Source organism: Palaemon carinicauda, chromosome 34 (assembly GCF_036898095.1).
Source record: "Palaemon carinicauda isolate YSFRI2023 chromosome 34, ASM3689809v2, whole genome shotgun sequence".
Classification (NCBI taxonomy): Eukaryota; Metazoa; Arthropoda; class Malacostraca; order Decapoda; family Palaemonidae; genus Palaemon; species Palaemon carinicauda.
In genome coordinates, this window is record NC_090758.1 from 13,645,212 (window position 1) to 13,658,188 (window position 12,977).

Here is a 12,977-nt window from a genome sequence, read left to right on the forward strand (position 1 = left end):
ACCAATCGAAGTGGGAAATCTTCCGAAACTGGTGCAAGTCAGTATCCGTTTCCTCGACCAGTACCTCTGTAACTCAAATAGCTGACTTCCTCTTATATCTGAGGAAAGAACGATCTCTTTCAGCTCCCACTATCAAGGGTTACAGAAGCATGTTGGCATCAGTCTTCCGTCACAGAGGCTTAGATCTTTCCAACAATAAAGATCTACAGGACCTCCTTAAGTCTTTTGAGACCACGAAGGAGCGTCGTTTGGTTACACCTGGTTGGAATTTAGACGTGGTACTAAGATTCCTTATGTCAGACAGGTTCGAACCGCTACAATCAGCCTCCCTGAAAGATCTCACCTTAAAGACTCTTTTCCTGGTATGCTTAGCCACAGCTAAAAGAGTCGGTGAGATTCATGCCTTCAGCAAGAACATCGGATTCTCATCCGAAACGGCTACATGTTCTACAACTTGGTTTTCTAGCCAAAAACGAGCTGCCTTCTCGGCCTTGGCCAATATCGTTCGATATTCCAAACTTATCGTATGATTGGAAATGAACTAGAAAGAGTCTTATGCCCTGTAAGAGCTCTTAAGTTCTATTTAAAACGAACTAAACCTTTACGAGGCCCGTCTGAAGCTTTATGGTGTTCAGTTAAGAAACCATCTTTGCCTATGTCAAAGAATGCTTTATCCTATTTTATCAGACTGTTAATACGAGAAGCTCATTCCCATCTGAATGAGGAAGACCAAGCTTTGCTGAAGGTAAGGACACACGAAGTTAGAGCTGTCGCAACTTCCGTGGCCTTTAAACAAAATAGATCTCTGCAAAGTATAATCGACGCAACCTATTGGAAAAGCAAGTCAGTGTTCGCGTCTTTTTATCTTAAGAATGTCCAGTCTCTTTACGAGAACTGCTACACTCTGGGACCATTCGTAGCAACGAGTGCAGTAGTGGGTGAGGGCTCAACCACTACAATTCCCTAATTCCATAACCTTTTTAATCTTTCTCTTGAAATGTTTTATTATTGTTTTTGGGTTGTCCGGAAGGCTAAGAAGCCTTTCGCATCCTACTTGATTTGGCGGGTGGTCAAAGTCATTTCTTGAGAAGCGCCTAGATTAGAGGTTTTGATGAGGTCCTGTTGTATGGGTTGCAACCCTTAATACTTCAGCTCCTAGGGGTCGCTCAGCATCCTAAGAGGATCGCGAGGCTCCGTAAGGAAGACGTACTTAAAAAGGCAGAGTAATTGTTTAAGTCGACTTCCTTACCAGGTACTTATTTATTTTATGTTTGTTATTTTGAATAACTGCTAAAATGAAATAAAAAATCCTTAGCTCATAATAATGTAAACAATTATTGCTGGTCTCTACCCACCCCCCTGGGTGTGATTCAGCTTATATAATCACCGGCTAAGTTTAATATTGAAAAATGTTATTTTTATAATAAAATAAATTTTTGAATATACTTACCCGGTGATTATATATTAAAGGACCCTCCCTTCCTCCCCAATAGAGACCCAGTGGACCGAGGAGAAAATTGAGTTCTGTGTTTACATTGAGTACTGAGTACCTGCACGACAGATGGCGCTGTTGAAGTACACCCCCTACCTGCATAGCGATCGCTGGCGGATTTTTTACGTAGAGTTTTCTGTCGAGCAACAGAGTTGCAGCTTATATAATCACCGGGTAAGTATATTCAAAAATTTATTTTATTATAAAAATAACATATTTCATTCCATTATAAGAGTGTAATATAACTCAAAATTACATTACTGTATTGTACGGTAGTTAAGATTACTGAAGTTTAATTGAATGGTATGTTTTGTAATCTATTTATTGATAGCATTTAATATTGTTTTTTTATTTCAGATGTTTTGGCGGAGGTTTATCGGAGGACTCCGATGTCTTCTTCAATCAGGTTTGTGTCGTTTATATTTAGTATCCATTAGAGTAGTTTTTCCCACACAAATAAAAACAGTCATCCTGTAATAGGGGCCTGACGTCTGCGAGGCTCAGACAACTGTTAGAATTTAACGAGGTAGTTATAGATATCGACGGGTGGCAGGGGAAGACGCCCTGCCCACTTGGCAGTCAGCAAGATTAACCGTTTCAACTTCTGACGGAGGCAGCATGGAGGTACGTTTGCTGCCTCTCAAGAAATTTGGCTATCTTAAATTAATCTTTCTCTCTCCACAGGGTAAATGCATAAGTGCAAAGACTGTTTGTAGTCATCCTTTTTGGGGGGAGTTTGCTAAGGAAGAAGGCTTAGAAGGATGCTTCAGAGTCTGCTTTTGCTATTCCAAAACTGATGCCAAAGACACTTTATAGCTGCTACTTTTCTTCCGGTATTTCTCGACCTGCGTCGTCTTTCTCGGCTTCTTCTAGGGCTGGGTCCTCTAGAGGATTTGGTGGAGGAAGGAGACCTCATTGTGCCTTTGGGGTGATCTTTAGGGAAAGCAGAATTGTCGCCCTCCTCTACTGAAGTCTTTTCGTCAAGGCTCTCCTGTGGCTGTACAGATTGACGATGAGTTGGCTCTAAGGAAGCTGTGGCCTTCTTTTGGCATTGCAGTATGCCAGAAAATGCCTAATCAATCAGTCTTTTGGCATCGCCAGTGCTCCATTTGCGGGATAGCTGGCGAGAGGTTTGGCTATTGTCAGGATTTTTGGAGCTTCCTCGGTTGCGATTATCCTGTTTCCCGATGTAGCCTGTAGAGGCGCTTCAGGGCATTGTACTGATTTAGTTAGTTTCGTCCACCATTGAAGAGACGGTGCAGTATAGAGAACTGACCCGGCCAGGTAAGGCGTCTTGATACGTTCTCAGCCTCGTACCGCACCGAGGTACGCATTAGTCCCTCTTCCTAAAGATACTTTGGCGTTAAATGTCCTCGCAAGTTCCGTTACCAGGCTAGAACCCAAAGTCATAAATCCAGTTCTAAATTCCAGAAATGCCTCAGTACCAGAGGGAAAAATGTAGATTTGTAGCGAATTTTCATTGTGCACCCACAATAGAGAACCAGGGGGGAAAGGAACCATTGATCTGTTTCCTCACTTTTACGAGCAACGAGATGTTCCCTCGCGTGAGCTTGATTGGGAATAGGACGATCGGTCACTTCATAGTCGTTCTCCTCATGACTTTAGTCACTAGAGAGACTCCAACACATTTGAGACAGTGGTGTTGTATAACTTGTGTGGGTAGTCCACTTGACGGGAAATTGCCACATGCATGCACGATCAGGAATGTGATCAGGGGACCAGCCAGGACAACTCTCAGCACTCTGACAAGCACCAAGTTCAGTTCTATTGCTCAAGTACAATCTGCAACAAAGTTCTTTATGGCCTGGTGACTGGTAATGTCTGCTCGCCACCGATACCACACTCACTGACACGCACCGCGGAGACTAAAATATCCTGTACTTCATCAGCCTTGGGAAGTTTGAGTGCCAGTCATTTCTGTTTTTGAAGGGAAGTTGAATGTGTTTGATCAGGGCCTCCTTTCACCTCTTTAGGGTCCACTCCTGACTCCCTTACCTCTATTGGAAGGGATGAGGGGTCTTGGGTTTTCAACACCCCTGTGATGCCTTACTTCACTCAGGTAGAGTCAGAGAACCCATTGAGAGTGGGAGCTACAGTTGATGGTTGACATTTTATCACCCCTCATTGATCAAGGACTAAACTGGCATTACTATGATCACTTGCTTGCATGGCCTTAGATAGAGCGAATTCTCAAATCTCCGGGCATGAGAATTCACCGCTGCCTAGCCAGACGAGTAACGTCCCATCTCCCACAGCCCTGACCAAGGAGATTCTATGTACCCGAGGGTACAAGACCATCTCCTCTTCCTATTGATCTTGCAGTTTCTGCTTTGATAACGGGATTGCGTGTGGAGAGACTTAAGACTGATGGCATGGTCTTCTCAGCCCTTGAATCAGCTACCATGGATACCCTATCCATGGCCAGCCTCAAGGCACCTTCTTGGCTTAACCAGTGGTCTGGTGCAGTTGCCTACTTTGTCCCTACTGTATTCAATATTTGTCAAATCTAGAGACATGTGAATTCGGTGACCTTCATGGTGTACCAGTCGGGTAACTGATGGACTGACTGAGTCTTGAAGAAGATGCATTTGGATTCCCGATTCTCCAGGCAAGATGGATAGGAGGTGGCATAGGCATCGAGCAACTCCCCTGTGCCGACTGTTACGTCTCTTTTCCCTCAGAAAGACGTAGAGGAAACAGCGAAGAAGTGGAGGAAGTCTAGCCATGACTCCCTCATCCATCTTTCAATTGCCTTCTGGGGTCTATGCTCTTCGAAGGTGGCTTGTGGCGAGACTAAGCCACTCTCAGAATCAGCCTTGAAGAATGCTCTGGCTGCTTCCAAAAGCCTGATGGAGAACACCAGATTCTTCTTCCTATAAGAGAGGTGCTGATAGTGCTTCTCTTAAATTGCTCCTAACCTGATAGTTAAGGAAGGATGGCTGAGGTAAGAACGGAGGAAGGGGTCACTAAAGTTTCCCGTCCACGCCTCTAGTTCCTCTCCTGTAGCTACCACTAATGGGGTGATGCATGGCACGCTATTGGTCTGTATGTCACTGACACAGAGCAGTACAGTGGGTAGTAGAAGTCCTTTAGTACTGATACTACCTACCCTTCAAAGATCTTCGATTTCCCCTCATTGTACTCTGTTGCTGTTCTAGAGTTGCCCTCCGAAATAGATGAAAACTCTGGCTTGACTGCAGAGGTGAATGCACTGTAGGATAATGCACTTGAAGTTGAGAGAGACAGTTCTACGGTTGGCTCTTTCTGGTGGAGGAGTTGATGTGGGGCTGCGGACCTGTCATCGACCTCTTGTCGCTGAACAAATTTGTTCGTCAAACTCAGTTCAGAATGGAAGCGGTAAGTATCATGCGTTTTGCCATAAGAGAGGAAGACTTCATACTGTCTGTGGATACGAAGGACATATATTTCTTAATACCCGTTCGTGAGTCGTGTAGAAAGTATCTCCACCTCGCCCTGTGCTTCGTACTCTCCACCACTCCAAAAGTGTTGAAGTGATCGTTCACCTAGGTCTTAACCTGAGTCCACCCGAATGGAATACGTCTGTTGGGGCATCTTGACGACTGGTTAGTCCTGGCCTCTTCTGAGAGGTAGTTGCTTCAGGATCTTAGGATCATGATAGATTGTGAAAAGTTTAGTCTCATACCCTATCAGAGAATGAAGTACTGGGCATGTTAATAGTGTTCTCTTCAGATAATAGCATTGGCAGACTCAGTTTGGTAACACAACTGTGGTAATGTTTTCTAGAATGTCTTTTCCCCTGAGATACTTGTTCCACCAGGGACCACTTAGGTGGTGCCTGATGAACCTCCGGTCGGCAATAGCCGATCTCCAGTCCCATACTTTTCTGGCAGAGTGGGAGGCACGAGACGTTCTTTCTTGGTGGCTGAACAACGAGAAAACTTCCCCAATGGAGTTCCACTCAACTCCAGAGATGCTTCTGTTCTGTGAGACCAAGTCACTTGCTGGAAATGCAAGTGGTGTTCCTAACCTTACAATCTTTCCAACAGTTTGATAGGGCATTCAGTAGTGTAGCTGAGGGACAGCACTAACCTCATACTTTACGTCAACAAGCAAGGAGAGACTGTCTCGTACAGTCTTTGCTAGTTGACAAAGCACGTTCACATCTGGGTGATGGACACCACAGCAGAGTTGTCATTGAGGTTCATTCCAGTGAAGAGGAACGAACTAGCAGACATACTTAGTCGCCAGGGGCGGGTTGTAGGTTCAGATTGGTCACTACAGTACATCCTCGTGCCGTGGAAAGGCTTCCTTCTCTGGGGATTACCGATGATCGACGTATTCGCCTCCTGGTTGAACTTAGGAAACTCTTGGTGTTTGAAATCGCTTTTCAACATCTTTGGGACAATCTGGATACTTCCCCATTTTCAATATTAAACTTACCCGATAATCATGTAGCTGTCAACTCCGTTGCCCGACAGAATTCTATGGAGGGATACGCCAGCTATCACAATACTAGAAGGGGGTGTACTTACCAGCGCCACCTGTGGCCAGGTACTCAAGTACTTCTTGTTGACACCTCCTCAATTATTCCTCTGTCGTGCTTCCGGCAAGACGTTCTGGGATACGCTTATGGTCTTCGAGTATTTTCATGGCTAATTGGTGAAGTATTCTCTCAGATTAACGGCTGTCGCTTTACTGGAAACCTTCTTATATTAGCTAGATAGCTTTTATATAGTCCTGATTAACGGTTAACGATCTTTTGCTTGATTTTGGAACCCCCTTTGGCTAACTCTTTGGATTCAAGATGTCTGACATTTCGCAAGCCCCCTCCCATAGACGATGTAGGTCTTGCAATAGGCGTATTCCGAAGGCCTCGGTAGATCCTCACACCGCTTGTTCTGACTGTAGGGACAGGCCCTGTCAGTTAGAAAATCGATGTGAGGAATGCGCCGGACTTTCGGAATTGGAATTTGTCCGTCTTTTGAAATATTCAACTAAGTTAGAGAGAGGTAGAGTTAGGAGGAGTTCTTCTCACTCTTCACTTTTTTCCTCACCTCATGATCCCCTACCTTTTCCTACCCCTGTAGTGGCTACCCCCGAACCTACTGTTTGTCCTCCGCCTGATATGTCTGTTGTTTTGCGTGCTATTCAGGCCTTAGGCGATAAAGTAGAGTCAGTGGTAAGTGACCATAAATCTCTGATGGCCGAAGTCAAGGAACTTAAGGTCAAGAGTGCAGTGGGTGGAGTTAGTGCCAGTGCTGTAACGAGTGCTATTGTCAGTGCAGTGCCAAGTGCTAGTGTCAGTGCCAGTGTGGTGCGTGAGGATACTTCTGTGCGAGCCAGTCGTCCTCCCAGTCCGGGACCTCTTGCAAGCTCCCAAGCCCAGGGGAGAAGCAATGTCGAAGGGCATAAGGGTTCGGCAGGCCTTGTTAGGCGCACAGAAGTATCCTCGGTGGTTGCGGGCGTGTCTTCCAAAGACCGTCACTCCCACCTGCAGACGATTGAGCCCGTCTTTTTCTCGTCCGCTGATCAACTGTCAGGGAAGAAACGTTGGTCTCAGGTCTCGAGACCACTTAAACGCAGAGTCCAGTCCGCGAGTGCTCAGCCAGGTTGCAGTCATTGGCTCAGCTCTGACTCGCCGCAGTCATCTGTCGACTGCACTCCGCCCAAGAGGAGTAAGGTTCTGCCATAACAGAGCTCGACTGTTAAGGCTTTACCTCAGTCTACTGTAGTTTCTGCCGATCCCAAGTGGACTCTACTTCAGTCCATGCAAGCACAGCTTTCGGACTTGATGCGTGAGTGTCGGGCTGAGAGTGTTGCGCCTCCGCCTCCGCCTACACTCCCTCCGCCTGCTCTCGCTCTGCCTGCGCTCGCTCCGCCTGCGCTCGCTCCGCCTGATCGCAGTACCACCTGCCAGGCGTACGATGTTGAGCCACGTTCTGAGTTTGCTGTTCCCAGTGGTGTTCAGCCTCCGCCTTCTTTAAGGCAACCTTTACAATGGGATCAGGAGGATTATACCTCTCTTCCTCCGCCTCCCCTTGCTGCTCCACCAGTGGTGCAACTCTCGGTTGAGGTACAACAACCTCTCCCGTCCATGAGTCAGTCTCCTCAGCTCTCGCTGCAGCGAGCTCAACCCTCCACAAGGCAAGCACCACTACACCTTGGCCTTGCGCCTCAGGAGCCTCAGCTTGCGAGACATTTACCTTGTTCTGCGCAGCCTCAACCTCATCACGCTCCGCTCATACCACAGGAACAGGAACTTGCTACTCCGCTTCCGCCAACCGCTCAGCAAGCGCAATCCTTGGGTTCAACCACTCATGCTAGGAGTCAGCCTCCTCCACCCATGCGCCTTCCTTCTGCTTCGTCTGTTATTCAGCCTTTGCAGTCTGAGCCTCAGGTTTTCCCTCAACAGTTACTTGAAGAGGAAACCACTAATATTGTTCCTACTCGTTCTGACTCTGCTGTTCAGCATTCTTGTCCGATCTCTTCGCTACACTCTGGTGATGAGGCGTCTGAGGATGAGGAGGCACACCTGGATCCCTCATCAGACGTGGATGAATCCAAGCTTTCTCCACAGTCTATTGACTTTCGTAAGGTCTTGGCTCTACTTAGGGAGGTTTACCCAGACCACTTCGTCTCTGCTATTCCCCGCTCTCCGCCATCTGAGTTTTCGCTGGGCATACAACAAGCTAAGTCCACCTATACTAAGCTAGTCCTAGCAAGGTCCTCTAAGAGGGCGTTAAGGATCTTAGGGGAGTGGCTGCAGACTAAGCAACACCTTGGCAAGACTTCTTTCATGTTCCCGCCAACTAAGCTCACTTCGAAAGCGAGCATTTGGTATGCCACAGGAGAAGCACCAGGCTTGGGAGTACCTGCCTCTGCCCAGGCTGACTTCTCAAGTCTGGTAGACTCGCCTCGGAGTACTGCAATGAGGCGCTCTAAGGTTTGTTGGACCTTCTCAGACCTGGATCACTTACTGAAAGGAGTGTTTAGAGCATTTGAAATGTTCAACTTTCTAGACTGGTGCCTGGGGGCCCTCAGCAAGAAGACCTCTCCTGCGGACAAGGATTCTGCCATGCTATTAATGTCCTGCATGGATAAGGCCATTAGGGATGGATCTGGTGAGCTTGCGTCGATGTTTGTATCAGGGGTTTTGAAGAAAAGGGAACAACTGTGTACCTTCCTTTCCGCCAGCATTACACCTTGCCAACGGTCACAACTCCTTTTTGCTCCGCTCTCGAAGTTCCTCTTCCCCGAAGAGCTGGTTAAGGACTTGTCTGCTGCCCTGATACAAAAGGATACACACGATCTTGTAGCCTCATCGGCTCGTAAGTCTAAGGTTGCTACCTCAGTCCCCAAGACTTATCGCTCCCCAGTGGCTGATACCCCTGCTACGAGGTTCATACCGCCCTTTCGTGGTAGAGCCCCCAGCCGAGGAAGCTCCCGTCCAGACTCTCACAGGAGCAAGTCTAGGAAAGGATCCAGGACATCTAAAGGAAAAAACTGACTCTCCGCATCTCCAGACAGCAGTAGGAGCCAGACTCAAGATCTTCTGGCGAGCCTGGGAGAAGAGAGGTGCAGACACCCAGTCTGTCAGTTGGCTGAGGAACGGTTACAGGATTCCATTCTGCCTCAAACCACCTCTGACCACATCGCCCATCAACCTCTCTCCCAACTACAAAGAAGAGGACAAGAGGCTAGCATTGCACCAGGAGGTGTCGCTACTTGTGCAGAAGAAGGCAGTGGTTATAGTCCGGGACCATCAATCCCCGGGCTTCTACAACCGTCTCTTTCTTGTGGCCAAGAAGACAGGAGGTTGGAGACCGGTGCTGGACGTCAGCGCTCTCAACGCGTATGTCACCAAGCAGACGTTCACGATGGAGACGACGAAGTCGGTCTTAGCAGCGGTCAGACAGGAGGACTGGATGGTCTCGTTGGACTTGAAAGATGCCTACTTTCACGTTCCTATTCATCCAGACTCCCAACCTTTCCTGAGATTCGTTTTTGGAAAGGTTGTCTACCAATTCCAAGCCCTGTGTTTTGGCCTAAGCACAGCTCCTATGGTCTTTACTCATCTGATGAGGAATATAGCAAAATTCCTACACTTATCGGACATCAGAGCCTCCCTCTACTTAGACGACTGGCTGTTGAGAGCCTCCACGAGTCGTCGCTGTCTGGAGAATCTCAATTGGACTTTAGACTTAATCAGAGACCTGGGTCTATTAGTCAACATAGAGAAGTCTCAACTCATTCCCTCCCAATCCATTGTGTACCTGGGAATGGAGATTCGGAGTCAGGATTTTCGGGCTTTTCCATCGGCCCCCAGGATAAGCCAAGCCCTAGAGTGCATCATGAGCATGCTGAAGAGGAGCAGTTGCTCGGTGAGACAGTGGATGAGTCTCACAGGGACCCTTTCATCACTGGCCCTGTTTGTCGAGCTAGGGAGACTCCACCTCCGCCCTCTTCAATTCCATCTTGCAGCTCATTGGGACAAGGGTTCGACTCTCGAAGCAGTCTCTATCCCAATCACCCAAGAGATGAAGACCACTCTCCTGTGGTGGAAGCACAACCTCCTTCTCAGGGAGGGTCTATCGTTGGCCATTCAGACCCCCAATCTTCATCTCTTCTCAGATGCATCGGACTCGGGCTGGGGTGCGACCTTGAACGGACGGGAATGCTCGGGAACGTGGAACGAGGAACAGGGATTACTCCACATCAACTGCAAGGAGCTACTAGCAGTTCATTTAGCCCTGTTGAACTTCAAGTCCCTCCTGCTAGGCAAAGTGGTGGAGGTGAACTCAGACAATACCACAGCCTTGGCTTACATCTCCAAGCAAGGAGGGACCCATTCGAGGAGCCTATACGAGATCGCAAGGGACCTCCTCATTTGGTCAAGAGGTCTAAACCTCACTCTGGTCACGAGGTTCATTCAGGGCGATATGAACGTCTCAGCAGATCGCCTAAGCAGAAGGAATCAGGTCATTCCCACGGAATGGACCCTCCACAAGAGTGTGTGCAACAGACTTTGGACCTTGTGGGGTCAACCTACCATAGATCTGTTTGCCACCTCCATAACCAAGAGACTTCCGCTGTACTGTTCCCCTGTTCCAGACCCTGCAGCAGTTCATGTGGATGCTTTTCTACTGAACTGGTCCCATCTCGACCTGTACGCATTCCCACCGTTCAAGATAATAAACAAAGTTCTGCAGAAATTCATCTCGCACGAAGGGACACGGCTGACGCTGGTTGCTCCCCTTTGGCCTGCAAGAGAATGGTTCACAGAGGTACTTCAATGGCTAGTCGACATCCCCAGGACTCTACCTCTAAGAGTGGACCTTCTACGTCAACCTCACGTAGACAGGTTGCACCCAAACCTCCACGCTCTTCGGCTGACTGCCTTCAGACTGTCGAAAGATTCGCTAGAGCTAGAGGCTTTTCGAAGGAGGCAGCCAGTGCGATTGCCAGAGCAAGAAGGGTTTCCACTCGTAGAGTCTACCAGTCTAAGTGGGAGGTCTTCCGAAGCTGGTGTAGAGCCAATTCAATATCCTCTACCAATACCTCTGTGACCCAAATAGCTGACTTCCTTCTACATCTTAGGAATGAGAGATCCCTTTCAGCCCCTACGATTAAAGGATATAGGAGTATGTTGGCTTCAGTTCTCCGCCACAGAGGTTTGGACCTGTCTTCCAACAAGGACCTTCAAGACATTCTTAAGTCTTTTGAGACGTCTAAAGAACGTCGTCTTTCCACTCCAGGCTGGAATCTAGACGTAGTCTTAAGGTTCCTTATGTCATCTAGGTTCGAACCTCTCCAGTCAGCTTCCTTCAAGGACCTTACCCTCAAGACTCTTTTTCTCGTCTGCCTTGCAACAGCTAAGAGAGTCAGTGAGGTTCATGCCTTCAGCAAGAACATTGGTTTCACGACCGAATCTGCAACATGTTCTTTTCAGCTCGGATTCCTAGCAAAGAACGAACTTCCTTCACGTCCTTGGCCTAGATCGTTTGAAATACCTAGCCTCTCCAACATGGTAGGTAACGAACTAGAGAGAGTTCTTTGCCCTGTCAGAGCTCTCAAATATTATCTTAAGAGGTCTAAACCTATTCGAGGACAGTCAGAAGCCTTATGGTGTGCCATCAAGAAACCTTCGAGGCCCATGTCCAAGAATGGGGTTTCGTATTATATAAGGCTTCTGATCAGAGAAGCACACTCTCACTTAAAGGAGGAAGACCTTGCATTGCTGAAGGTAAGGACCCACGAAGTAAGAGCCGTAGCTACTTCGATGGCCTTTAATAAAAACCGTTCTCTGCAGAGCATAATGGATGTAACCTATTGGAGGAGCAAGTCAGTGTTTGCATCATTTTATCTTAAAGATGTCCAGTCTCTTTACGAGAACTGCTACACCCTGGGACCATTCGTAGCAGCGAGTGCAGTAGTAGGTGAGGGCTCAGCCACTACATTCCCTTAATCCCATAACCTTTTTTTTAACCTTTCTCTTGAATGCTTTTATTGTTGTTTTTATGGTTGTTACGGTAGGCTAAGAAGCCTTCCGCATCCTTTTGATTTGGCGGGTGGTCTATTCATTCTTGAGAAGCGCCTGGGTTAAAGGTTTTGTAGAGGTCCTTTAGTAGGGGTTGCAACCCCGTGTACTTTGGCACCTTTGGGTTGATTCAGCCTCCAAGAGGAACGCTGCGCTCAGTAAGGAAGACGAACTTAAAAAAGAGGCAGAGTAACGGTTCAATTCGACTTCCTTACCAGGTACTTATTATTTCATTGTTATTTGAGATAACTGTTATATGAAATATGGGATACTTAGCTATCCTTTAATCTTGTACACTGGTTTTCACCCACCCCCCTGGGTGTGAATCAGCTACATGATTATCGGGTAAGTTTAATATTGAAAAATGTTATTTCTGGGCTCAATCCCTGTGCCGCGCAGTGAAATGCTCCTTATGCACCATTTCAAAGGAATATAACTGCTAATATTACCAGAGAAAAAATGTAAAGGAATGCTAGGTTGAACTAGCTCGCTCACCTAATGGTGTCGGTATAGACTGGGGCGAAATACCAGAGGTCTCGTACCATTTAGATTTCTCCTCTTCGAAATCCCCCAATAGTGAGGTGCCGTTCAACCTCCCCTGCCTCGCAGACCAGTACTACTAACTCAACCCACGCTTGCCCATCACTCCTTTCAAGCACCTGTTTGATATAAGTCCAAGTGTTTTATTTCGTGTGTTTCATTGGATTTATCATCAACTTTCTCTCGATGGCCGATTCCCAAGATACCCCATCGAAGTTAAGTACCTTATCCATGAGTTTTTAACGAGATTGGGCAGTGTCATCTTTGTTTTTATTATTTAGAAGTGTTTATATATGAGCGGCGTCCCCGTTCTTTCTTTCGCCTCTGCCCTTTGTCTCGTTAGTTCGTCCGTCTTTTATATTCGTTCGATCCTTTAGGAGTTTTTTCCTTATATTCATTTAGTAC

The 12,977-nt window shown here is 47.3% G+C and overlaps 1 protein-coding gene across 5 annotated transcripts in view; it reads left to right on the forward strand.

Annotated features, from left to right (window-relative positions):
* The window catches only part of LOC137627080 (mediator of RNA polymerase II transcription subunit 25-like), a 121,937-nt gene that overhangs the window by 15,331 nt on the left and 93,629 nt on the right, over window positions 1-12,977 (forward strand). For all 5 annotated transcript variants that reach the window (XM_068358071.1, XM_068358074.1, XM_068358072.1 and 2 more), the window contains exon 2: window positions 1,850-1,898. In XM_068358071.1, coding sequence (XP_068214172.1) covers window positions 1,850-1,898 — 49 coding nt within the window. The remainder of the gene's footprint in view (window positions 1-1,849; window positions 1,899-12,977) is intronic.